Source organism: Anas platyrhynchos, chromosome 19 (genome assembly GCF_047663525.1).
Source record: "Anas platyrhynchos isolate ZD024472 breed Pekin duck chromosome 19, IASCAAS_PekinDuck_T2T, whole genome shotgun sequence".
In the NCBI taxonomy this organism is placed as follows: Eukaryota; Metazoa; Chordata; class Aves; order Anseriformes; family Anatidae; genus Anas; species Anas platyrhynchos.
In genome coordinates, this window is record NC_092605.1 from 649,572 (window position 1) to 676,389 (window position 26,818).

General features: G+C 63.5%; 1 protein-coding gene across 15 annotated transcripts in view; it reads right to left on the reverse strand.

Moving 5' to 3' along the window:
- RBFOX3 (RNA binding fox-1 homolog 3) overlaps positions 1–26,818 on the reverse strand; it is a 164,405-nt gene that overhangs the window by 20,900 nt on the left and 116,687 nt on the right. For 10 of the 15 annotated variants that reach the window (XM_038165460.2, XM_072025765.1, XM_038165462.2 and 7 more), the window contains 2 exons: positions 13,199–13,243; positions 2,104–2,448 (listed from right to left, as the gene is read on the reverse strand). In XM_038165460.2, the coding sequence (XP_038021388.1) occupies positions 2,104–2,205 (102 nt within the window). In that variant the 5' untranslated portion in view covers positions 2,206–2,448; positions 13,199–13,243. Of the gene's footprint in view, positions 1–2,103; positions 2,449–10,523; positions 11,084–13,198; positions 13,244–26,818 lie in introns of all 15 variants that reach the window. The other 5 variants (XM_072025771.1, XM_072025772.1, XM_072025773.1 and 2 more) reach the window with 3 other exon arrangements.

The following is a 26,818-nucleotide window of genomic DNA, read 5'->3' on the forward strand; positions in this document are numbered from 1 at the left end:
CCGCAAACAGCATCGTCTCCAGACCCTGGGTACAGAACCCCACCGACAGACAAACTCGGGGGAAAGGACAGAGGCTTTGGCTTCCATCTCACTCCTTAGTGGGTGAAAATCCAACTCCAAATCTCTCGATAAACCCCTCCTCTCTGGCTTGCGAGGCCAAACCCGCTGCCAAGGAGCAGGATGCTTCTGGGAGAGCGGGGAGGAAGAGACGCTGAGCACCGTGTCCGAATTACACGAAATGGGGCCATGAAGGGCCCAGAAACTGCTGGGTGCAAGTGGCCACACGTGGGGAAGAGCCGCGAATGAGCTCATGCTGTTCCTTCCTGCAGACCTCATGCTGCACTCGCACACGTCCCAGCCAGCAGCAGCACCACAGCCCAAACCTGCCCCAAGCACCACCATCCTCTGCTGCCTCGGCACCGGCACCAGAACCGGCACCAGAACCGGCACCAGAACCGGCACCGGCGCGGCCGCAGCCCTGGAGCTGCAGGCAGTGCAGCTGCTCTGCGCACCGTGTGCCTGCGACATGCAGGAGCAGCGGGGCCCTCGCAGGTAGCAGGCACAGAGAGGGGGACAGAAAATAAAATTCTGGACAGAAAATAAAATTCCCCCTGCCCCTGGCTGCTCTGAGAAGTGGCTCCAGGCCCTGCGCTGCCTCCCGGTTCAAAGCAGCCGATGTGCTCCCTTCAGACGCACAGAAAACCTCCCTGGGGACCTGTGGGGGCTTGGGGATGCTTTCTGCTCCGTGCCAGATGCCCCAAGCCTCCCTGGTGCGCCGGGACAGCCGAGCAGCATCCGCGGATCATCTGCTGCGCTCTGCGCAGCCCAGGAAAGCGCAGATCAAAATTCAGCCCAGCCCCAGCTCGCCCACAGCCTCTGCCTGCAGGAAGGTGGAATAAATCACGCACTGTTTCGGCCAGCCTCTGCAGCAGCCCCGCGCGAGCCCCAGGCCCCCTGCGCATGCAGCGGCTGCCCAGCCACTTGTGTAACCGGCAGCAGCGCCGGCTTCACCAGCTCCAGCCCCGGTGTGCCGGCCGGAGCAGCCCAGGCCTTGCCGGCCCCAGCTCCAGCCTGGCTGCACGCTGGCCGTGAGCCCATGCGGATGCAGGCTCTGGGAAATGAAACGCAGCCCCCAGCCCTTCCCCAGCACGGGCGGCGGGGTCTGCGCCCGCGCTGAGCTCTGTCCTCAGCTGCCAGGTGAGCCGCGCAGGCCAGGCGGAGCGCGGTAGGATGCTATGAATTTTTAAACTCCTGAAAGCACAAATGGAGCAGTTAGCCCGGCTGGGAGACTGGGATTTCCGACGCAGAGAAGAGGCTTTTGAAGAAAATGCTGCCTCTCCTGAGCCGCGCTTCCCCCGGGATGGCGAGCCTGGAAACTCATTGTGCTGGGTCCAGGCAGGTCCCAGGAGCCACGAGCCCCGGCGAGAAGTTGGAAGCCAAGCTGAGGGCACAGGGGACCCGCTGGCCGCCAGCAGCCCGGTGCCGGCCACACCAACTCCAGGCTTTCCTGGCCCAGCCGCTGCTCCCGGGATCCATCTGCAGCTCCTCCGTGCCCACAGCCGGGCAAAGCCATTTAAGCTCGACACCGCGTCCCAGCTACAGACACACGCGACGTGAGCGCACAGCGCACACGGACACACGGACACGCACACGTGTGTGCACGCATGCAAACTCCTCGCCCCCCCCTGCTCCCGGGGGCTGCCCAGGCCACGGAGGAGCCGGGTTCCCGTGCGCAGAGCATCGAGCATCTCCCCTGGCCTCTGCCGAAGAGGAGCAGCGCCGAGGAAGGGCAGGTGCTGGACCCGCGCCGGCAGCTCTGCCTGCCGCACCGCCAGCGCCTCGGCCCCCTCCAGCCCCCGCTGCGCTCCCCAGCCCTGCTCGGAGCAGCCTCCTCGGCACAAAAAGCAGAGAAAGCCCCCGGTGAAGTCGCAGCCGAGACCCTCGAGCGGCCGCCGCAACAAAACTCGGTGCCGGTGCCGGCGGGGAGGATGCGCCGGAGAGGCCAGGAGAGGCTGGAGAGGAAGAGGTTAAGCTCTGACCCTTCGCTCGGAGAAAGCACGTGTGAACCGAACGCAAAAAAATTCCCAGAAGAGGGTCACTTACCTGTTGGAGGTAGAGGAAGGCTGGAGGACAGGGGAGAGAGTGAGGAAGCATGCCTGAGTTGGAGACAAGGAGGCAGCCCGAGTTAGCCATGGAGCACAGCATGTGTTGACAGGTAGCCGTGAAGCTGCTCGCAGTTTCGTCCTCTTCTACACACTGCTTATCCTCTGTCTTCCTGGCTCTCCCCTCTGGCTCTCCCCCTCCTCTTCCGTCCCCTCCCGTCCCCCTCGGGCGCTATTTAGGAGGAATTCATCTGAGGAAGGCTGGCCCCGCTCTGCTCTTACACTGAAGGAACAATGCTGGGCTATTTACTTCGGTGCCATTAGACGCTGGCACTGAAGGAGCGGTCTGCAAAGGGTGTGCGTGTGAGAGAGAGAGGAGAAGGGGGAGAGAAAGGAAGGGGAGGAGGCAGGGAGAGGGCGAGGGAGTGAAATAAAAGGGGTGGGAGTTGGAGGAGGAGGGGGAGTCCCCTGTGCATTCAGACATCAAACAGAGCTCTGTATAAAATGAAGAGAATCCGTAATGACATGAGAACAGCTGATCCCGCACTTAACCCCTCCGCTGCCGCCGCCTCGCAGCCGCTTCCCAGCCCCGGGCACGCGCGATGCTGCTGCGGGGAGGGGGGGGGGGGGGGGGCGGAGGGAGCTGATGGGAGGGGGGGGCTGCGGGCAGAGCCGGGTCCCCCCCCCACACACACCCCCACACACCCCCACACACCCCCCCGGGGCTCGGCAGGACGCGAGGGGAGCTCCCGGGGGGCTGCGGGCGCCGCCCCGGGGGCTGCCGAGGGGCCGGGCACACGCACCACGCTCTCCGGGCACACACACGCAGACACGGACGGGCACGCGCGGAGCCCGCAGCCCCCCCCCCCCCCCCCGGCGGGAGGACCCCCGGCACCGATACCCCCCCCTCCTCCATCCCCATTGCCCAAAACCCACCCTCTCCGGGCCGGGGCCGCCCCGCGACCCCCGCCCTGCACGGGAGGCTCGGGGCTGGGGCGCACGGGGGCAGCTCCATGCGCACCTCTGTCGCGGCGGCCACCGCGATAGGGGGGTGGCCACGGCGATAGGGGGGTGGCCACGGCGATAGGGGGACGGCCGTGGCGACAGGGGGGCTGCCGGGCCGTGCACCCGCCTGTGCGCTCCCGGGGGTCCCGTTCCCAGCCGGCGCCCCCCGAGCCGCCGGGCTGGGCGCAGGGGTCCCGGGGGCGGCTCCGGGCCCCGTTGCAGCCGGCAGGGCTTTGTGCGGGGCTGGGTGGGAGAGGCAACCTGGGTTCGGTTCAGTTTCCATCTTGGCCAAACGCGATGCACAAAGGCAGGTCTGTGCCAGCAGCTGCTGATGCTCTGTCTCCTCCGGAGCCTCCAGCACACGAGCAGCCCTATTTGGAGGCTGGGATTTTCCACAGTATCCCTAGACATAGTGACATGCTGCAGTGTCCTGGTACACTCGCAGCGCTTCCAGGTTCTGCTGCAGATACTCAACAGACGAGGCGTATTCATTCCGTGGCCACCCCAGAGCCCCCCAGCAGAACCCCGTGGCAACAACCTGCTCCAGGAAAAGCCATCCTGAACGACTGGCTGGGGGCCAGGGGGGTCCCAGCCCCCCTGTGGGGTCCTGCTGCTGGGGACAACGCGCTGCCAAGGGGACGCGAGCCGAGAAATCGGGGAGCAGACCCCAGGCTGGGGAGGGTTCTCTCCACCATCACCCCTCGCTGTCAAGAACTGAAAGAAGCCGGGCAGCAACACCCACGGCCACCAGCAGCCTCGGGCCGCTGCTCGCACCCTCTGCAGCTCCCCTGTCCCACCATGGCCACTCGCCCTCCAGTCTCAAGGGTCCACGAAGGAGCCCGGTGCAGTGCTCAGCCCCCAGCTCCCTGCTCGCCTCTGGCTCCCCTTCTCCGGAGCCCTGCAGCCATGGGGCCGTGTTCTCCCAGTGACCAGAGCAGCTTTGCAAGGGGTAGGAGGAACTCGTCCCCCACAACCCCTGGTGCAGCCGTGGGGAACGGTCCCACCAGGCGCCCCTGTGCACCCGAGCCCCACGCACCACCCCGGCACGGGGCGAGGGACGCCCTGCATGAACAGACGGGTGCCTCCAAAGGCCCAGGGCCAGGCTGTGGTGTGGCTCCTGCGCTGCTCTTATGCAGAGGTGCAAAGGGAAGGGCACAGCCCAGCACTCTCTGGTTGCAGCGCCCAACCAAGCGAACCACGTGAGGTGCACGCTGGGGAGCGCCGGCTCCAGGATGAGGTAATCTGCCCTTCCTCCCCTCGCCGGATCCTGGCTCCGGGCAGGGTGACTCAAACGCACTCCTGGCCGGTGGCAGCGCAGTGAAGTGAGCCTGGCACCGTCCCGAGCCAGCGGGAACAGCACGGGCTGGCTGCAGCCGAGGGGGCGAGGAGAGGCGGCGCTCCCCTGCGAGGGAGCACAGAGCAGTGTGGGGCAGGGTGCCCATCCCTGTCCCCATTCCCATCCCTTTTCCCATCCCCATCCCCGTCCCCGTCCCTGTCCCCATTGGGCTGCACACCACAGCACCTGCTGCCAGGACCCCTCTGCACCACTGTCACAGCAGGAATTTGCCACAAATTCCCATCTTAGCGCTCCTCTTCCTCCCCAGCAGTGGCTACCTCGGTGCTCCTGCGCATGAGGCAAAATCCCACAGCAGTGGTGGAACCAGGCACGGCTCCAGGAGCTGAGGAGTTCGCGTCTCCTCTCTCCCTCCTCTGGCCATCACCAATGCCTGGCTGCACCTGCCTGGCTGCAGAGACCCCCCCAGCAGCAGGTAGCCCCCCTGGGACACGAGCATAGCAGGGCTGTGCCGACCCACTGCCAGCTCTGGGGTGGGGACACTTCCCCTGCCACCAGCGGCCACTTTCCCTCACCCTGCTGAGGGACGCCGTGCTGCAGCCCCCGCTGGTGGCACGGCCACGCTCGGGTCCCGCTCAGCACCAGGGCTGTGCCTGAGGCCAGGTGCCCACCAACAGGGGAGCCCCGGCCAGAGCTGCCCAGCCCTGCGGAGCTGCAGCCCCAAAGGAACCCCTCCGAAACTCAAGTCTCCTGGAAGGAAAGTTTATTTATCTGTTTAATTAAGATGTGTTCACCAGGCACACAGACCCCGTTCCATCTGTCTCACTTAGAGCCGCGTCCCAGTAAAATTAAACCTAATAAATATCAGACGAGGGAAAGCAAAGGGCACATGTAAGATATATGATCAAAGGCAGAAGTTGCACAGGGCTGCAGTTCTAAGCACATCTTTCTCTCTGCCCTTCGGGGATGGGTTGGCGATGCGCTCCCATGCACAGGATGGGGCTGGCTTTCCTTCAAATCAGCACTATTTTCATTTTTTATTTATTTTAAATGAACCCTTGAGGGCTCCTTGGTTTTGTTTTCTGGAAGAGGGAGAACAACGCGGCACCAGGACAGGAGTGGCCTCGGCCACTGCTTCAGAGCCCAGCGAAGCGCCGGAGCCGAGCAGCAGACCCCGGGCTGGGAGGGCTGTGAGCCTGAGCGCGCTCTGAGCCACGGAGGGTCCCTGCCCACTGGGAAAGCAAAACCCCTTGGGCTGCTCCCAGGCACCTGGGATTCACGGGCTGCCTCGGCTGCGAGCTGGCCGGCAGCAGGGACCGGCTGCGAGGTGCCCAAGGAACAGTGCCCTCAGACCTGCTGCATGCCGAGAGCCTGCCCGGGGCCATCTGGGCTCCCCCTGATAGCAAGCCCTGAGCCCAGCACATCACCCGCTCAGGGATGGAAGAGGAAATCCTGGCTCTAAATGCTGCAGTGCTCAGCAGGACGCCCTCCCACACCCCCTCCCAGCAGAGGGATGACACGGCAGCTCGCAGACCTGCTGGGGACGCAGTGCACAGCCACAGGTGGGCTGGATGTCCCAGGGGGCTTCAAGAGTCCAGTGTTCAGTGGGGCTCCCTCGTACCCCACCAGCACATTTGGGCAGTGCAAGACCAGAGCACGAGCCCGGGGCTGCTGCTCAGGAGGGGCTGCGGGCTGGCGGAGGTGCAGTGGGGGCCGGAGGGCTCCGGGTGCTCAGCCTGCAAGCAGAGCCCAGGCAGCAGCCCAGGAGCAGGGCGCACGTCTGGTCCTCTCCTTCCACCCGCTCCGGAGTGCCCCCAAGCCAAGGCATTCATTAATTAAAAGCTCATTAGTAGTTAGTCATAGACATAAAGCGATTAAGATGAAGGCGCTGATGGATCTGAGCTGCTGTGAAGCAAGGGGAGCTCCAAAGCCAGTGCTGGGGCGAGGGGAAGGTCCCAGGCACCTGCTGGGGTGGCCTCAGGGAGCGAGCGATGCTACACATGGACCAGGGCAGGGCAAGGGACCGACAGAGGTGACAGGCAGGAGCACCACATGCCAGGGGCTCAGCACCACCGCAGGAAGGTCCCTGCCTTGCGCCCTGGCCGCCTCCACACCATCGCCGTGCATGCACCCGGCCCAAGCTCTCCCCAGGCTACTCCAGCCCCTCTGCTGCAGGGCAGCATCAGGGCTTACAGGGACAGCAAAGCCAGCGCAGAGCTCCCAGGACCAGCAGCAGCACAAACCAAAGCACTTTCTCCTGCTTCAGCATCACCATCTCTTGCTGTGCAGCCTGGCTGGCTCTGCTCACACTGTACCCCACAGCCCGGCCCCTGAGCAACAGCCCAGGGGCTGCCCCAAGCCCCAGCACGCTGCCTGCCTCCTACAGACATCTATAGATCACTGGTTTATTGCTCCAGCCCTGAAAGACAGCTGTGGCTTAAACCAACCGCAGGCGGATCGGAATCCGATCCGGCCATCATGTACCAGCCCCGCTGGGGGGGAGCGCGGGCAGGACACTGGGGCACATACCCCAGCCCACGGGAACCCAGGGAACTGGCTGTCCTGGGGGAAGCCACCAGACTCAGGTCCCCAGTGGCCTTCCCTGTGTCAGAGGGGAGCTCGGACAGCTCTGCTGCACCCAGGAACCGGGGGGACTGCAGGTCCTGAGCATCTCCCCAGGAGACGGCAGCCCTGGCCCGTGGTGAGCCCTGGCAGGAGGCTGCAAGCTGGAGTCTCCTCGGCAGGGAAACCCTGATGGCCACGGCCAGGGGCACAGCAGCGAGCACGTGCACGTCTCAGCACGGCAGCAGGGCTGGGGACGAGGCTTGCGCAGGACTGCGCGGCGGCGGCTTCGCGGGGTGCCGGCAGCAGGCGAGCGCAGCGAGGACGCAGCCCTGGGAGGCTCACCCCGCACCAAGCCCCCCAGGGCTTCGCAGCCAAATCACAGACAGCAAGAGCAGATCGAGGAGGAGGAGTTTGCTCCAGCAAGCTGCCAGGGAGGGGGAATCTGGCGGCACCCAAGCGTGCAGAGGCAGGGATGGTGCGCGGCGAACGCTCTGCGGGACGTGGCGCTTGCTGCCGCGCGGGACTCCCGGGTCCAGCACTGCTCTGCGGGGACACCTGGACCAGCCTCCTCTGCAACCAATTAAACCTCCTTCCCGTCTTCCCCACGCTCCTTCCTCCTCCTCCTCTGACGCCGCTGGCTCTCTGGGGGTTGATGAAGCCCCCGCCTGCTCTGAACTCCAAAAACAAGGCGGAAATTTTACTGCGAATCTCGGCGCTGCACCGCTCCCAGCGCACTGCCAGCCGCTGACCCAGATACCAGCCCCTGCTCCAGGCTCCCACCTCCCTCCCACCCGTCACAGCAGCTCGGCGAGGTCACGGCCCCCAGGCGGGGGTGGCAATGTCCCCAGCACCCAAACGTGACCTCGGCAGGTAAGGGGGGGCTGTGACCAGCGGCAGCTGTCGGGGACAGCAGCGGTTAGCAGCTGGGAGAGCAGCAGAAATGCAGAGAAAGCACATGAAAGTTTAATGGGAACTGGGGAAAAATATCTTCCTGCTAAAACTTTGCTCACCCATTGTGAAGAGGGGGAGAAGGAAGGGGGGGGAGCTGGAGAAGCTTCTCCATCTGCTCCGAGCTGCCGGAGCTGGGCAGAGCAGGGGGTGGCTGGGTGCTGCCATGAGCAGGGGTGGCATCCTGCGGTGTCCCACTGCCCCTTGTGCTGTCCCCTCCCCTGTCCCTCATCCGACATGGAAGAGAAGTCAGGGACCTTGGTGCTTTCCACAAAACAGAGCCTGGGTTTTGCAGCCACCCCGTGAGATGCGCGGTGCTGGCTCCCGGTGCAGAGCCCGCAGCCCCGCCTGGGTGTCACCGGAGGCTGGGGCAGCGTGGCTGGGGAAGCACAGCAGGAATTTGGGATATTTACACCCCGGGTGCTTCCCTCCTGGCAGGAGGGCCGGCAGCTCCCCAGGAGCCTGGGGACACCAGACGCAGACGCTGTGCTCGTGGCCGGCCGTGCGCCCAGCTCCGGGCTCACTGTGGGACGCGCGGCCGCTCGCACGGGGGCACAGCTCAGGCTTTTAATGAGGCAGGGCAGGAACAGGCTTGCCACCGCGCCCACGAGAAAGCCTGGCTTCTCTCCTTCAATCAGCACAGCCCTTCCTAAAGCCCTTTCACTTGACAAAATATTTACATGAAAAGGCAATTAGGCTCCCCGGATTTAATGAGAATTAACGTGCAGGCGGCAGAACCGTGGCAGAACAGCTGCTGCCGAGCACCTCCAGCTCCAGGCCGGGTGGGCAGCACCAGCCGGGGCTGCGGCAGGTACAGCCGGGTGAAGCACCACAAGGAACAAGCACCTGCAGACCCGGGGACCCCGAAACACTGCGCTCCCAGAGCTTCCCCCTTCCCTGCCAGCAGCCCTGCTGCCTCACGATGGGTTCCCAAGAGCGCACACACCTCTGACCGGGCGCAGCGCTGCACGCAGGGCCAGCACCTGGGGCTCCAGCTCAAACACCAGGTGGGTGGGCGCAGGCTGCCGGGGGCCAAAAGGGCCCTGGCGAGGGGCAAGAGCAGGGGCACGGGCGGCACCGAGCGGTGCTGGGCACCGGGCAGCCCAAGCTGGGACACCAGTGGCAGCCAGGTGACGTGGGCTGCGTGGGACCGCGAGGCAGGAGGTGCTCTGGAAGCAGACACTCAATCCTCATTATAAGGCTTTTTAAATGCACAGACAGGATATTAGCGTTTAAACAGTCTCTAGGACTCCAGGGCAAACTTTAAAAATCATAATATTTATAGAACCTTCCTTCCACTCGCCCCACATGCTCTTTATTTCTCCTGCAATTACTACTAATTTGAAGACATTTTGCTTTGGCATCTCAGCCTGTTGCAGTGTCGATTACTGAGCCACCCGCTGCCGGCTGCCACCGCAGAGCTCCCGCAGTGCTCCCGGCAGCGGCCCCGCTCCCGCCGTGCAGCGGCACCGAGCCCTCCACCCTCCCACGCTGGCGCTGGGGGGACACCGGTGGTGCCGAGGGACGATGCTCAGGTGCTGCCCGAGGAGCAAAGCAGCCGCCTGCTCTGGCTCACCGGGGGTGCCCCGTGCGCTGCACGATGCTGCTGGCACGGCGTGGGATGGGGATGAGAGCCCCGAGCACTGCTCCGCACCACCAGCGTGTCCCAGGGAGCTGCGCTTTGAGCTCCCGCGGGGACAAACACCCAGGTGCTGCCCCCAGCCCTGCCCCAGCTCCACGAAGCCGCGCAACACCCGCAGAGCTGCAAGCAGAAACTCCAGCAAGCAGTTTGCTTCCAAAGCTGCTCCAGCTCGTTAAGTCCCTGGGCAGAATTAACGCTTTGGCAGGAAAAGCTGCGAGCCCCCACGGGCTCCTGACCAGCGGGGAAAGGCGGCTGCACCAAGATCTCAAATGACAAAGCACCTTACGCCTGCAAGCTGCTTCCCCCAGAAACAATGAACCCGCATTATCCTCCCCTTCCCCGTAAGCTCCTTTCCCCTGCGTCCTGCCTTCATCCCGCTCTATCCTCTCGGCTCCTTGCTCCCTAATCCAGGGGACTGCAGCTCCCCGCTGCCTGCAGCTCGCCGGGAGCCTGTAATCCCCGAGGGGCCGGCACTGCCCCGGTTCCCAGCAGCTCGGCCGGGTCTGGCCGGGAGCAGGGCTGCTGAGGAGCTGGGAGCAGGAGCGAGGAGCTGGAAGGCACTGGTGCTGCTGACCAAAGCTCTGACCCCGTGCCCGGAGAGGGCACCAGGGGAGAGAGGGACGATTCTGGGCAGCCCGTGGCCACCCCACGCTGGATGGGGACTGGGCGAGGGGGCTGCTGCCCATGGCCAGCTGGCCCGGAGGCAGCAGCAGGACAGGGGCTGGGCTTGGTCTTTGCTCCTGAGCAGGGACGAGGCCGCAGTGTGGAGGCAGGGAGCCCTGCCCGGCCCCTCCACGGCCCCGTCCTCCCCGGTGCTGGGCCCTGCCTGCAGCATCGCCAGAGGAGGGACGATTTCCTTGGCAAGCGGCACTGCTGGGAAGCGACAATGGCAGGGAACAACCCAAACCCTGAGCAAAACCCCAGCAAAGAGGGACGGGCAGTGCCCAGGCGGGGCGGTGGTACCTACCCAAAAATACATCATCATGTCGGGGGGCTGCGGGGCTCCGCGGGACCAGCAGGAGGGCTGGGGGCTGCTCCGGGTGCCGCTCCTCGGTGGGCTCTCTCCCCTCGGGCGCTCTCTGTCCAGCTCCAGCCTCCAGGGCTGGCACCGAGGGCCAGCACCGCTGCGTGCCCTGCGCTCTCACCCCCTCCCCGGCACGGTGAGGTTGCTCTCCACGGGCTGCTGAGCGCTTCAGAGCCGGGTGCCAGCGTCCAACATGCTGCCACGGGGCTGCCTTGAGCCCGGGGCCACGGGAAGGGTGCCCGGGTGGGCAGCAGCCACAGGCAGCCCAGTGGGGACTTAGTTCATCATCCAGAAAAAAAAAACGGGAGAGGAAGGAATAAAAAATAAATCCTCGCTGGCGTCTTTAAGCGCGAGGGAAGGGTGAGCGTGCGAGGGGGAGGCTGCAGCAGGGGTCCGGGCAGGGGTCCGGGCGGCAGCAGGAGTGCGTGTGCTGGCGGGAGCAGCGTGGGCTCTGGCTGCCACTCGGAGCAGTTCTGTCCTGCCTCAGCGTTTTCCAGGCTGCCCTGTCAATAAGGGAATCGGCCGCGCTCACAATTAACCTGCGAGGTGCCAGCCGGCTCCCGGCACCTGCCTGCGGGCAGCACAGCACCGGGACCCCCACTGGCACCGGGACCCTTGCCGGGGGCTGCCTGGGCAGGGGGGAAACCTGTCCCCTGTCCCCTGCATCACAACCTGGGCACCCCGCGGAGCATCCCCACGGACCCCGGGATGAAGCCTGCAGGGCCCCCAGTGATGCACGGGGAAGCCGAGGGAGGGGAGCACAGGATGGGCTGGGGTCCCTGGGGGGTCAGCGGGAGTGATGGTGGCAGGGGGACACCCCCCCTGTCCTGCCCGCAGCCCTTGGGGCACACAAACCTGCCCCCCGTGGGCCAGCACAGCAGCGGGCACAGCAGGGCAGCGCCGCTCGCCAGCCACTAAATCTGCGCCCTCGCGGGGCACCGCTGCCAAGGAGAGCAAAGGGACCGCGTGCGCTGAGCCAGGCGCAGCAGCAGGGGAATAAATAAGAGGAAGGGAAGGCAAGGGAGCAAGAGGGGTGGCAGATTGGTCTCTGGGGCCCTGCTGGCTCTGACATCTCCAGCCCCATAATCATATTCAAAGCAGAGCCGGGCTGAGGCATTTCTCCTCCAGCACAGCAATAAAAGAAAGCAACACTCTCAATAATTCAGAACCGGGAGAGGGTGATAAAGCAGAGGAGCCACCACTGCAGGCAGCAGGGGCGGGGGGCTTCCCGCTCCCTCTTATATCTTGGTGATCAAAACCCTCCCCTCTGCCCTGCACCCTGCGAGCTGGCTCCCGGCCGGGGCTGGGGGCACGGCCGGACCCCATGCCGCCGTGGGGCACGCTGCCTGCGTGGGGAGCGGGGCAGGGCGCTCCGCTCCTGGGGCAGAGCCTCACTGCAGCATCGTGAGGCGAACTGAATAAAACCTCCTTCATCACCCTGAGAGCTGGGATCCAGCGAGGGGGGCGCTGGGCAGGGCCCCCCAGCAGCAGCCAGCCAGGGAGCAGCATCGCCCAGCCCAGCCCTGCGGAGCGGCTCTGCTGCCCTGCACCCAGCCAGTGCTGCTCCCAGCGCTGCTCTCCATCCTCTGCCAGCTGTTCCCAGCCCCGTTTCCATCTCTCCTTTCGCCCTGCGGGCTCCTTTGCAAACAGCCCACGTCACCACGCACCCGGACGACACGCTTCCCCTTTTCCACCCAAACGGGGCTCCCTGCACGTCCCTGCACCAGGGGCTGGGGACAGGGGAGCAGAGAGGAGCTGGCACTGGAGGTTCTCCAGCGGCCCCCGCACGCAGCTGGGCACCTGGGAGGAGCAAAGCTCTTGCTTCAGCTTGGGGAATACATCGCAGAGAAATTGTCCCGGGCACACACGGCAGAGCCCCTGCCCCACGGCTGCTGCTCAGCCTCCAGCCTCCCCCCACCAACTTCAGCACCCCTCATCCAAGGAAAACTGTTCCACTTTGCTCAGGGGGTCTCCAGGTCCTTTTGGACTACGACCCCTTCCCAGCCGGCCACTGTCCTCGTCCTGCTGGTGGCAATGCCTGCAGCACTCCCCCCCGCACGTCCCTCCTCCACTGTCATCACCCAGCAGGGACACCATGGGCTGCAGGATGCTGCGAGCAAGGGCCCCCACCCCGGGGCTGGCATCACCCTGGGTGAGGACGCAGCCCCTCAGCAGGCGTCCCGGGAGGCGCACAGAGCACAGACAGACAGACAGCAACGTCAGCACACACGGACAGCTCACAGACACCGCAGCCCCGGCCGTGCCGGCCGCCCGCCCTCCTCGCCCGGACTCACTCCACTCACGCCACGCTGCGCGGGGGCTCGGCTGCGGGGTCGGTGCCCGGGGGGGGGGACCCACCGTGACTGGGGCCCCGCGCAGCGAGTGGGCAGCCGCTGTGCCACCCCCCCGGCCGTGGGGCCGTGGCTCCGTGCCCACCCGCCTGCCCCACACAGCCCCACACATGCAGGTTTCCACCACCCGACTCCTGCTTCCCTTGGGGCCGCCCTGGCATGGACACTGGGGGTGCTGGGGGGGCGCTGGGCTCAGGCCCCGGGGCAGCTGCCCGAGCCACGAAGCCCCATCTCTGCCCGGCTCGGCAGGAGCGGACGTCTCCGTACCTTTTATTCAGCCAAGCTCCTCCTGCGGTGCTCGCGCTGGGCTCTCTAAGAAAAGACAAGAAAGAGGAGGAAGAATTAAAATCAATGATCATTATCGCTAACCTGCTTACGGTCAATGCTATTTGCTCATTGACTGGCAAAATTTTTAGAATCCAAGTATGGCCACGAGCATCGTCTCCCCGGGAGCCCCGGGAAACCTGCCCCGATGCCACCCGGGACGCGGCATCCGGCATGAGGCAGCCCCAGCGAGGCACCTCCAGCTCCTGCCTCCGGCTCCTGCAGGCGTTTTGCCAGGTCCTGGGAACCTGTGAGCGCAGCCCCTGGCTCGGCTCTGCTGGGTGCCCGGCAGCCCCAGGTAGGGCGCAGCCACCACACGCACCCAAGGACGCCCCCATTTGTGCCCCCCGCAGCGCCCGTCTTGCCCCCAGGGTCCCTGCAGGGCGCAGCTCCGGCACCGCCGTCCCAGCTCCGGGTACTTCTTGGAGACCAGCGCCGAGTTTCAAAGAAAACTTCCTGAAAGCTGCACTTCAACTAATTGGCTTTTGCAACATTGCCAACCCGAATGTTCATAAATCATGTCAGACCCTCAAAAATAATGAGAGCAGCTTATACATCACGGGATTTTATTTTTTTTTTTTAAGAGTAAATGAGGGTTGCTTCTGTTTGCTAACTGCTTCTTTGGGGATCTCGAGGTGCCGAGTCCCGCAGCCTCTCCCTGCAGACACTCAGCCACCTCCACTCATCTCACCGGAGCTGTGGCTCTGCTGGGGCCTCCCGTGCACCCATGGGCGCCGCTCCCCAGCCAGCCCAGTGCAGCCAACGCCACCGGAGCCGTGCAGGAGCCGGGCCACGGCCGGCCCCAGGGCACAGCCCCGGAGTGGTGGCAGCGCTGGGAGCGCGGAGCCGGTTCCCAGGCACTTGTGTTAGCAAACACCGCTCTTAGCCGCACAGCAGGATAATCAATTATGGTAATTCCTGCCTCAATGAATCAGATTCATGGAGGAACACAGCTCATTAGGCTGGTGCTGACTTCCATTAGTGCTCTTATGATAAAAACCCTCCAGAAAGCTCTAGCCCAGCTAGACGTGTTTTCCAGGCTCGGAGGGTCTTCCAGCCGCAGCGCGCGGAGGTGTGCGCCCGGGGAAGTTCGTGGGAAGCTCCCGGTCCCCAGCAGCAGGACGACATCCCTGCATCACCACAGGCACCCTGCGCCTGCGCTCCCTGCCTCGTGCTCAGCTCTCCTTCCTCGGCTCCTCCAAGCAAACGCTCACGAGGATCCCTGGGCGAGGAAGGCAGGAGATGGCAAAGCGGGGAGCAGACAGCTCCGGAGCGCGGTCCCCTTCCAGGAGCAGGTCCGGGTGTGCTGGGAACTCAGGCAGCCTGTTTGGCGATGAATAATTGAAGGACGCTCGCTCTCCTCGGGGAAGCACGGTGATGGGTAAAATCTCATTTCCCAAACACATTTCCCAAGGAAGGCGCCTTCTGAGAAATTCCACACAACCAGCCTGGGGCCCCCGCAGCCGGGATGCGCCGCGCTCGCCTGCTGGGGAGCTCACGGAGCCCGGCACCAGCCCGGCACAGATCCCAGGTGGCCCCGAGCACCGCAGGGACCGGGCTGCTCCGCCAGAATCTGTCCTGCTGCATTCACCAAGGGAGGAGAGGAGCGGGCGCAGCAGCGTATCCAAAAGAGGGGAGCCCAGCATGGGGCAGCCCAGCCCCAAAACCCAACCCAAGGAGGGTCCCCGTTCCTGCAGCAGGGGACACCCTGCCGCCAGGCCTCTTCGGCTTCCCTGGGAAACTTCTCAGTAGGAGTTTTCCACAGTATGTTTTGACCCCCCTTCCCTCCACCAAAAATCCTAAATTAATTTTTCTTTTAATTAAATTCATTAGCAAAGATTATTTGGCTGAGGAAAAATAATATCCTGCCCCTCCCCCAGCAGCCCTCTCTATTTATATCCCCTATATACATAAGCAGCAGCGAATATTTCTTTATGGGCCATTAAAGGTTTAATGTTTAATTTATAACCACGTTCTCTGGCGGGCGGGATGGCCAGGCACAATGTCAACACTTTTAATTAAATGAGAAGATTTTTTTTTTTTTAAACTCAGAAAGATGAAATGCCCCGTTCCCAGCAGCGCCTGCAGGTGCTGCCCCGTGGGCCGAGGGGGCACCGCCAACTCCCCGCAGCATTCCTGGCTGGGTGGCCAGCCCGGGCCAAGGGCTGCAGGGGGAGATGTGCAAGCAGCGCCTGGAAGAGCCCCGGGTCTGCCGGGGGACCTGGCGAGGAGCTCATCCCTCCCTGTCCCCTCAGCTCCGCCTGGCTCCGTCCTGAGCCCACAGGCAAGGCAAGGCTGGAAGAGCCCGAAGCCACGCAGGCATCCCAGTGGCGAGGGCTGGCAGCGGGCTTCAGCTTTAGCAGGGGAATAAAGGATGCTGGAGAAATGCTTCGACCTTCAGAGCAGCCACAAAGGCACCCCAGCACCCCAGGGTCTCCTGCCTGCTGATGCGATACCAGCAGCACCGCACCGACCCCGGGCAGGTCCCCGCGGCTTTGTTGCAGGAGCCACGGCACCAGGACGGCTTTAGGGCTGAGTAACCGTTTGGGAGAGTCCCCAAACCGACGGCTCCAATCCAAAAAGTGCAGTCACTTCTTGGCGGACAGCGGCAAAGCCTCAGTGTTGTTCCTTCTCCTGCAGCCTCTCCCCAAATACTGGAACCAGATGCCTCTCGCCAGGACGGAGCAGACGCGCTCTGCTTTGCTGAGCTGAGCTGGCTGGCACACGGAGCTGGCACAGCCCTGGCCGCTCGTTCCCAGGGACAGGCAGGGGCCCTGGCACGGCGCTGACCTTCAGCTCCAGCTGCAGGCTCCTCCGGAGCTCAGGCACGTGCTCTGCGCTGCAGGACGTGGGCTGGATGAGGGCAGGTGATGCTGCAACAACCTGGAGAGCCCGCTCGTGGAGAACCATCCCCTTTGGCAAGGGACAAACGGAGCCCTTCAGCTGAGGGAGGGGACGGTGCGACCTGGGGGGGGTGTGCTCAGCACGGCCCCTGCAAGCGTCCCAGTGCTGACTCCAGTTACCAAACACCTGCCTGAGAACCTGCTGTGGACCTCTGACCCGAAATTCTTCCTGCAACTTCTGCTTATTCCCCTCGCACCTCCTGCCGTCTGCCTGCGTGCTCGATGGCTGCAGCTCCTGCAGGACTGCTGCTGCCTCCCTCAGACGCTGCTGCCCCTCAGAGGAGGAGGAAGAGCTTCCCACGCAGACAGCGCCCGTGAAATCCGCCAGGAAAGCAGCACTGAGGCACCGCAAGAGGAGCCTGACATTCGTGGCTCACCCTGCTGGCATCCTCCCACTCCTTCTCGTCCCAGCCCAGACGTCAGACACAGGGACGCAACAGCAAGAGAAAAACACTCCTGGAGTGCCTGGCCTCACACCCAGCGTGCGTGGGGCCACAGCAGGGCTGGGCATCGTCTCAGCCCCTCGAGGGCCAGCTCTGCCCACGGCTGCGGTGCTGGGTGCGCTCCCAGAAGCGACAGCCTCAGCTCTTGGCCGCCGGGGAGCACGGCCCCCTCTGCCTGGAACAGAGAGAGGGGCGGCTCTGAGTAGGCAGGTTCCCATTAATGGAGTATTTTATCTTACGGGAGAGATTAAATCTCTGTACAGAGAGAGGCGCAAAAGAGATGAGTCAGCAGCTGGCTGAGGGGCGGCCAGGTTCAGCCACGAGCATTTGGCTTCGCCGCAGCGCTTCACCCTCCCGCGGCCACGCGCTGCTGGGGCGCATCCAACCCGGGCACCGAGCGCCAGGCTCACACCCTCCCCTGCTGACCAGCGGAGCCACACGTGGCACAGCCGCCGGGCAGCACTGACACCAGCTCCCTGCACCACCAGGCAGCCCTACACGTGCCCTGCTGGGCACCAGAGCAAAGCAGCTCCAGCAGGCTGCCGACCTCCCTCACCACCCCTGGCGCTGCAAGGGCTGCTTGGCGAACGCATCCGGTGCTGCAGGCACGGCGGCGTGCCAGGACAGCGGGCACAGCCCTGCTGCACCAGTGCAGGTCCCCAGCCTGTCCCTCCTGGTGCACGCCCCTGCCTGCCACGCCGTGCCTGGTGCCCCTTGTGCAGCCGTGCCAGGTTCCCAGGCTCTGCTGCCAGTGCGGCTCTGCGGTGCCACGAAGCTGAGGACGGGTGGGGAACGCGCCCGCTGTCACACGCGTGCAAACACACATGCGTGCATGTAAGGGGCAAGCGTGTGAGGGCCGGCCACCACCATGGTGAGCCAGGGAACAGAGTGGTGATGGCACTGTGCCGCTCACTAAAAGCATGAGTGTCACTAAATCAATAATTCATTTACTTTAATGAGATAAGTACTTTGAAAACTAATTGCAAACCTGCTCCATTTACTCCAATCCGTTACAGCCTTTAATGTAAATGGCAGAAACACTGCTGGAGGAAGGGGAAAGGCTTTGGTAGATCGTGTGTCATCTTTTTCCCTTCTTCTAAGAAAGAGAAATATCAGTCATAAACAGGAACAGCGGAAACCTAAGTAACCGCCCGGATCAATGCGTGGAAGCGGCACTGGCAGAGCGAGCAGAGCGCCCAGGGCCACCACCACCCTGTGAAGGGCTGAGCCACCAGCCCCTGGGTGACAACCAACGGGTCACACTGCTCGGAGCATGGCGGGCCATGGGAGCAGCACAGGGAGATGCTCGGACAGGATCCCCCCGAAGCAGGGCTCCACAGTCAGAGGGGGTGGATGACGGAGGGCCGGGAGGGACACCGAGCACAAGGGAGGTGACAAGAGCTCCAGCGAGCTGCCAAGGGAGCACACTGCTGCTGGAAGCTGCTCAGCCCGGGGCTATGATTAGCCTGTGTATAATTAGCAGAGCTGATGGCCATCCGGCAAAGACAGAAACCAAGCCCGGAGCCGTGGCTGCGGTGCCGCAGGGAGCTCGCCCCCAGCCCACCACCGCCGCTGCCCTGGCACTGCGAGGTCTGGGGAGACCCACGGGTGCTCTCTGCGTGCCACCAGGCTGTCACCCTGTGCCATGGGAAAGCACCACCTGCACCTGTGACAGCACCGAGGGCACACCAGCCTCTGCCCACTGGATGAGCCCATGGCACCCAGAGCCCATCCCAGCCGTGGGGAGCAAGCTGCCCATCCACGAGGGATGCGCCAGTCCCAGGGCCTTGCACTGCTCAGGTGTGGGATGGGATGGGGAACCAGGGGGGGGTCTCCAGCACAGCAGCCCCCTAACCAGGCTGCAGGAAGCACCACGGAGCCGTGCACACTCCAGGTGGTCCCTATAATGGTTCAGGGCTTGCCATAAAAATCGCTGCTGCATGGCTGGCATGGGGTCCTCCCCCACCAGCCGGCAGCTGCCTGCTCCTCCCGCCCCAGCGGGTGCTGCCCCTTCCCACCCCCCCGAGCCCAGGCTGTGCGAGGCAGGGGAGGGGGCAGCCAGGGGTCTGCTGCCAGGCCCCGGCCACGTTCCTGAAAAGGAGCTCGCGGCTCCCGGTGGCGATGCCGCCGCGTTCCCGAATGGCAGTTGGAGCAGGAGCTCGACGCCAAGAGCTCTCTCTTCTTGCTTGCTGGAGCAAATGGCAGGTCATAAAAAGGAACCGTGACAGAAGAGAAAATGTTCCAGAGTCCACAAGGACCAGTCCAGGGTAAATCCATCTGCTCAGCAATTTAGCCAGAAAATCCTTTCCAATCATCCGTGCTGGAGGTCCTTCACCTCGCGCACGCAGCTCTGGGCACAGCCTTTCCACCCTGGCAGGCGCAGGCAGCTCCTGTGCCGGGGGGGCCCTGGCGCTGGTCCCCCCCCGGCCCCGTGGGGATGCTCGGTGCAGGAGGCTCCCCCCGTGCCCCTCTCTGAGCTCCCTCTGGAGCCGCTGTGCCAGGACCCCCCTTGCTCGGTGCGGGGAGGGACGGGGAGCGCATGGCTCCTTCCTTCCACCGCACCACCCTTCCTTCAGCCTGCCAAGGAAAAATGGCAGCAGCGGGCTGCGTTACTGCCTGCAATAATTGACCGGAGCACCGAATCCCCCAGCACATAACTTACCCTGCATAACCATCAGCAGGGAAGGAGGGTTAACAGCAAACACAGCCAGCGCCTCCGCGGGGCTCCACGGGACTGCGGGAGGGCACCCCTGGCACCAGCCCCAGCGGGACCACCCGGTGCCAGCCTGTGCAGTCTCCACGGGCTCACCCCAGGAGATGCATGAGCCACACGCAGGTACCACCTGCCTGCCTCCCAACCCTTGTGCCAAGGAAAGGAGGGAACCCTCAGCAAACCACGCTGCCAACCTCGACACCGGAACCCAGGAGCCGCGGCTGAGGAGCGCCAGGATGCTCCCAGCCTGGCACAGGGCTCAGCACGGCTCAGCCGCGGCTTCGCCACCAGCCCCGAGATCTCCCCGCAGGCATCCTTGTGAATCCCACCTCAGCCGCTCCTGTCTCACAGAAAATCAATGGCGAGCATCTCAATTAATCACACCGGGGGCAAATTGATTAGGAGCCTAAATAAGGTCAACATGGTTGTCTGCTTATAGGGTAGGACCCCTTAATCATCATTTTATCTGCAATAGGCTGCGGAACCCGCAATCACGCTGTCTTTGGGAGCACGGGGGGATTTTTCACTTACCTCCTGCAATTGCTAGGGCAAGCAGAATAGGAGCCATGTCTGTGCAATAAAGGAACGGGATTCGAGCGAGCAGCAAACACCCAGCCGCACACAGCTGCGAGGCCTGAGCATCAGACCCCACGGCCCACCAAGCCCAGCTGTCTCCTTTGATTCAGGGGAAGACAAAAGCAATTAAGCACTGCTGCTCTAGGTGCAGCACATTCCCTCCTGACCCCAAAAGCAACAGCTTATGCTTGAGATTTGATTAGCCCTGTCATTATCTTAGATTGCATACCTGAAAATATTGTTAGTGGTCACACCGGCATTGAACCTTTGCAGAAATCCAGCCACAGGTCTCCTCTCAGCTGCCCTCAGCAGCTGGAAATCCCACAGGCTGCTTCTCTGCTCCTCAAAGTGCCGAGCGCTCGCATCTGCAGAGCCTGCTGCTCATCTCCCCGAGCAGCCCTGAGCAGGCTTCACAGCCTGATCCTGTCCCCCAGCCTCTGCACAGGGCAGGAGGCTTCCCACAGCCCCGTATCTGCGTGTGTGCTGGGCTCTGAGGGCGAGCAGTGGGGCAGGACGGGGCTGGGACTCAGCGTCGTGCCCCCGGTGTGGTGCCGAGTCCCCAAGGGCTGGGGGTGCCGACCCGGTTTCATGGAGAGCGAGCACCTGGCAGAGGCACCCGTTCTCCCTAAAGCCCACCTGGTGCCTGGATGCTGCACCCCCATCCACAGCCGACTGCTTTCATTTTCCACACTCATTCTGGGGACAAAAAGCCCCCACGGGGTGGGAGGAGCTGGCGGGTCAGCGGGGGCCCCTCCGTGCCGCGGGAGGGCAGCCCCCCAGCGCGCTCTTCAGACGAGCGCGGCGTTCAGCTCATTCCGGGTTGATAACACAGTTTGCCTCGCCAATAGACTTCCCAATTGCAAGTGAAATCAATTCAATTGGGTATTTTACTCAGCTGGGACTCTGCTAACAGCAGCCCATTTCCCTGCTCCTCTCCCTCGGCGGCTGCAGAGGGCTGGCACATCGATTGCAGCCTGTCGGCCCTGCTGGGGCAAACGGGGCGCTCCTCATCCTCTCCGGGGGGCCCAGGGGCTCCTCTCCCACCCTCACCGGGGTGCCCAGGGGCTCTCCTCATCCTCACCAGGGTGCCCACGGGGCAGGCAGGGCCAGCAGAACCCAGCAGCGCAGCATCACTGCAGCACTGGGGGGGCTGCACCTCCTGGCAGGGGCTGCAGGCAGCTGGGTTCAGGTTCCTGCCGGCCCCAGGAGCCCCCCCAGCACCCATCAGGGCCACCCCCCTGTGCAGGTGCCGTTGTCCCCAGCAGCATCCCCCTGCCCCCAGCATCACTCCGCACCCTCCTGCAGCATTTGGCTCTGGGTGAAGGCATTCACAGGCTGGGTGGGCTCAGGACACCGAGCTGCTCCCCGTGACCTGGCTGCGCTCCCTGCGGGGGCTGGTGGCTCCTCCTGGCCCCCCCGGTGCAGGCACAGCCCTCACCTGTGCCCGGGCTGGGCTGGCACCCACAGCCCGCACACCACAACCCTGCCCCGGCAGGGCACCGCTCCCCTCCCTTGTTGTACGGTTATAAATACCATAATTCGGTTTAATATTTAATACAGGCAGGTTAAATAAGCATTCGCAGCCCCATAAATAATCATTAACGGAGGGTTCTAATTGTGCTGTTGGGATCCTGCCTCATGACTTATTTAGAGGGCAGACGCTATTCCCATCCTCGGCTCCCTCCTACCCCACAAGCAGCCCCGCAGCCCCCCCTCCTCGGGGAGAACCAGGGGGGCACAGCCAAGGGAGGCAGCTCCGCTCCCAGGGGGGGCCGTGGCCGACCCCCGACCCGGAGCTCGGCACAGAGCGAGGCCGGGATGGGGGCACTGGGGGAGCTGCAGGAGGCTCAGCCTGGGCTGTGGCAGCTCCCAGCAGGGTCCCGGTGGGGTCAGAGCCCGGTGGGGGCTCTGGGTGCACAGCGAGGTGAGAGCGGGGGGGAACTGAGCACGGGGCCACCACCAGGACCCCCCCCCGGCTGTGTCAGGGGGGCACTGCCGGAGTCACGGTGGCACGAAACGTGGCAGGGTGAGCAGGGGAAGGCTTTTATCATAATACAGATCTACGGGAAAATTGACTGGAAACAATAGTCCAAAAAAAAAAGAGAAAGGAAAAAAAAAAAAAGCAGAGAACAGAGGGAATTGGCCAGGGGCGAGCATTTTGAAAGTGCAGGAGAACAGAGACACCAAGGACAGCTAAAGTGCAGGAAAACCTCCGTGTAAGAGTGTTTTTCCCTGAAGGGATGCGTTCATGCATTGCTTTAAAAAAAAAAAAAAGGTTGTGGGTTTGTTTTTTTGTGTGTGGTTTTTTTTTTTTTTTCCCCTCTCCTCTCTGTAGCTTAATTTCATCTTGAAATGAAAAACTACAAAAGTAAATTGAAACAGCCCTCGCCGCCGAGCCCGGGCTGCTGCCTCGCAACCCCTGGGTTGATGGAACCGGAGACGCGGGGGCTCTCCGCTTTGTGCCCGGGAAGAAACGTCCCCGATGCTGGGCAGGAGAGGTGCCGGGCTGCCTGGGGCTCGGCTGCGGGTGCCGGACTCTGGACGGACACACGGCCGTGCTGCTGCCACCCCGAGGAGCGGGGACGCCGGCCTTGGGGCACACCAAAGCCGTTCTGCTGCCCCAAGCCCCTCGGGCCACCGCCTGCCCGGGTGCCCCCTGCCCAACGGGACCAGAGCTCGGCCCCCAGGGGCATCCCGTGCCTTCGCCCCGTGTGCGTGGGGACGCAGAGCCCCTCGGAGGCAGGCTGGCAGCACCCTCCTGGTCCCCCCCCTGCCTCCAGCAGGCCCCGTGCCCGGGCAGTGAGCGGGTTAGCATCGATCCCCCCCCGGCATCGAGTTTCTATCGAGTGCGCGGGACCGAGCTGGAAGGGAGCACGGGGTTTACATTTCATCTCAGCACCGGTTCCTCCTGCTCCAGTCAGCGCATTAATCAAAGGATTGGCCAAGAATTAATGCTAATGAAGCAGCAGCAGCGCGGTGCGCGCGGGGTGCAGGAGCCCTCCTGCAGCACCCGGTGCTGGGGGCAGGGGATGGCGGGGGAGAGCCCCCAGCCCCCTCTGGGACCTCTGGCCACACACTGGGGTGGGCATGGAGCTGGGGACAGCCCGAAGCTGTGTCCTGGGCAGCCTGGTGGCACGGGGCTGTCCTGTTCCCCCAGCCCTCGCTGGGGTCCACGCTCATTCCCTGGGCACAAGGAGCCTTTGACCGCCCGTAGCGCTGCGAGGTGGCACCTGCAGCACCCCCGGGCTGCTTGGCTCCAGCGTGCCACAGACCGTGCACCCTACAACAACACAGACATCAGATGTGACGGACGGGATGCTGGCAGGTGTCAGATTGACATATGGGGCAATTTTTCCAAGCCTGACGCCCGCTCCTTGTTGTTCACAGCTCACACCGCTGCACCGAGCCCCCCAACTTGTCTGGGAGGAGAGGAGAGGACAGGAGAGGAGAGGCCCGTGCTGTGCAGCACAGCCAAGTCTGCAGGAGCTGCCCCAACCTGGTGAGGGGCTGGACCCAGGGGTGGCCCCCTGGGATGTGCCCCTGGCACGTCCGTTTGGGGCCCTCCCAGCCACAGCGCGCCCGTCCTGGGCAGACCTCGGGACCCCTCCCTGAGCCAGCACCAGCCCATCTCCAAGTCTGGGCTGCAGCTCAGTGGAAAGCCGTGTATTTTATCTTTATGTGTCAGGATTTATATAAAAGGGGGATAGTTCAGCTCTAAATGTAATGAGTTGGAAGAACAGCCCTCCAGTGGCTTCCTCCGGCTAGCGCGGCATCAATAACATCGATTGCTAAAAATAACTAATAACCCCGGCCCGCGGGGCTGGGAGCGCTCCGCGAGGGGGCCAAAACCTCCCCACACCCCCACCAAGCAGCGTGGACGCCGGAGCCCAGGCCAGCTGGGGGGGTCCTGGCACCGAGGGCAGCAGGCGCAGAGGGACACGAGAAGCCGGCAGGGATGGTGGCGTGCGAGCCTGATGCTGGCAGGGGGGGCAGAGCCAGGAGGTGATGCCAAGAGAGGACTGAAGGAGAGGGATGGGAGCGAAGAAACTTCCCTTTTGGATTCAGAAACCATCCTGCGCTCACAAGCTGGATGGGCTGGGGGCTGTCCCGGTGCCACCCCCGCTGCCTGAGCCACCCGGTGTGGACAGAGGGGCTCCTGCTCCGGGGGTGACCGATGTGCAGCCCAGCACGAGCTCATCTGTCTGCACGGCACAGACGTGGGGCCGGGCTCCCCTCCCGGGGCAGCAAGCCCTGACGCAGGGCTCTGAAATCCGGGGGAAGCCACTGCAAGGTGAGGTCCCTGCAGGCTCAGCGGATGGGTGAGAAGGGGCGGCTGAAGTTCCCGTTTCTGGTTTCTCTGATCCCTGCCTCCTCTAACATCGCACCTTTCCACAAAAGCACAGGGATGCTCCTCCGCTTCTCGCAGAGGAGACAACACCAGAGCTTTGTCCAGCTGCCCGTGTGTGCCCCCTCACCAAGCGCCTCAGGGAGTACGAGGGATGTGGCTGCATGCTGCAGGAGATGGGGTCACCACCCAGCACCTGCACCCGCAGCCCTCGCACCCCCCCGGTGGGGCAGAGCAGGGCCCGGCCCCCCCAGCAGCTTCCTGCAGGCACCCACGGACCCGACTCGACCAGGCGCAGCGCTGCAGGAGCGCGGGGATGCCCAAGACACCCACGCACCGTGCCAGGCAGCTCCTCCCCATCTCCTCCTTCCATCTTGCCGAGCTTCCCAGAAAGGGAACAAAAACCAAAGAGGGAAGGAAACGATAAAACGCCAGCCCGCGGTTAGGGAGAGAGAGTTATTTAGCCTGTTGGAAATGAGTCTAACTTAATAGAGAAGAAATAAAATGTTTTAAAATTAACGATATAAATGTCAGTCCTGATCACAGGGATATTAAACTATACGGTTATTTGACTGCCTTCTGCAAAGTTACCTCTCCTGCACGCGCCTGGAGTCAGAGCGAGGTGAGCGGGAGCGCACACATCGCCGTGCGCTGCTATGGCACAAAAAGCGCCGCTGCTACCCGAGGACAGCCCTGGCCCTTCGCACACAATGCCCCAGCACCAGCATTAGGACTGCTCACCAGTCTCACCAGCTGTGGGGCCGTGTTCTCCCGTGTCCCCCTGCAGACGGGTCCCCACCAGCCTGGGCGAGCAAAGGGACTGGGCACACACCTGGTCTGGGCGGCACAGCAGCGCCCTGACACTGCAAGAACCTTACAAAACCCACCCAGCACAGAAACGCACGCTGTTCCCGTAAAAGCAATTTCAAACCCCCCAAAGCCTCTCGTCCCCATGCTGGCAGGGATGCTGCCAGGAACTGCCACTGAAAACAAATCAGTAACGGAGCTTGGGCCTCTGCGAGCGAGGTCACTGCGGAGAGCAAGCGGCCGGCTCTGCTGCCACCACGAGCATCCCCGCTCGCCCGCAGCCCTGCCACCCCCTGCCCCAGCGGGACCCCTTCCCGTGGCCCCACGAGAGCCAGGGTGAGGGGCAGGCACCAGCGAGCTCGGGGACGCGTGAGCACACGTGTGTGTGCCAGGAGGGGGCACGCGCGCGTGAATGGGGAGCGTGCACAGCTCTGCGAGAGGGTGGTTATTTGTAAATAATCCTTAATTAATGAGATTCTCGGTAATAGGCGGCTCAGTGTTATTCCAGGCAGGGGCGATGGCAATCTCCATTCTTCCACTTTTCAATTACGTCTTCAGGGAGGGAAGCAGAAACTAGCCAGGGTGAATTAGAGAGACTTTTGTCGCGTTTAATATCAATTCATTTTGCAGACTGCTGACGCAGCGGGATTTCACAGCTCGGAATTTATGGCTCTTTTGAGAGACATGCGCAAAAAAGGGGGAAAAAATACCCTGCTATCAGCACAAAGACACAAACTCCGCCGGGAAGGACCGGGGGTCCCAGGGGACCCCTTGGGGGCTGCCCTGGGGGAGCAGAGCGCAGCGCCGTGCCCACTTGGCACAGCGAGGTCCAGCTGCTCGCCCTCAGGAGGAACACCCCAGCTGTCCCCAAAAACATCCTTTGGAAGGGTGCTCACATCCCATGGCCACCCAGCTCCTGGATCCCCACTGCCCCAGCAGTTGGGCTTTAGGGCTTCAGCAGCTCAAACTCCAGGATGGCAGGCGCTAGGTGAGGGCACGCGGAGCTGCCGGGCACCTGGCTGGAGCCCTGGGGGGGGGGACCCGGCCCCACACTGCCCCCGAGCCCTGCCCACCACGCTCCAGCCCACGCCGCCAGCGGTGCTGAGGCAGAGGCACTGGTAATAAAGGAGCCGTTATTACGCAGCGTTATTCAGCCCCAAGGGGGTTTTATGCAAAATGACACACAATATAAATGACTGTTGTAAACAGAGAGTTTAATAAAGGGCTGTGCGCGAATTTACAGCCTCCCCAAGGATAATTAAAATTATTTATCTACTTACCTAGCTAGCCGCTGGAGCAGTCTATTAATTATTATCTATTATACACGGCCTGCTTTGCATGCTGCCAGTGCATCGCCGAGCACCACCATGCAGCACGGGCGTGCTGCAGCGAGGGGAAGCTGCAGGCAGTGCCCGGCCAGGGGCACGGCCGTGGTCCCGGGGTGGAGGCAGAGCAGGAGGCGATGCTCTGCAGCCGTGCCGCAGCCCCCCACGCAGCGCAGCCACACGCACGAGGGGACGGAGGTGCCACTGACACCCTGGAGAGCTGCAGCCGCTTGGGGCTGGGTGCCCTCGGCTGTGCCACCTGCTGAGACCTCACCAGGGGCCTCTCGGGGTGCCTGGCACGAGGAGCACCTCGGGTCCAGCCATGGGAGCGGTGGGAGCGCATCCCCTGCTCGCAGTGCCGGTGCTACCTGCCCCGCTATTTATTAGCGTGACAGAGCAATCATCAGCTCGGAGGCACTGGGATCCCCCGGCTCCTCTCTGCACATAAAGA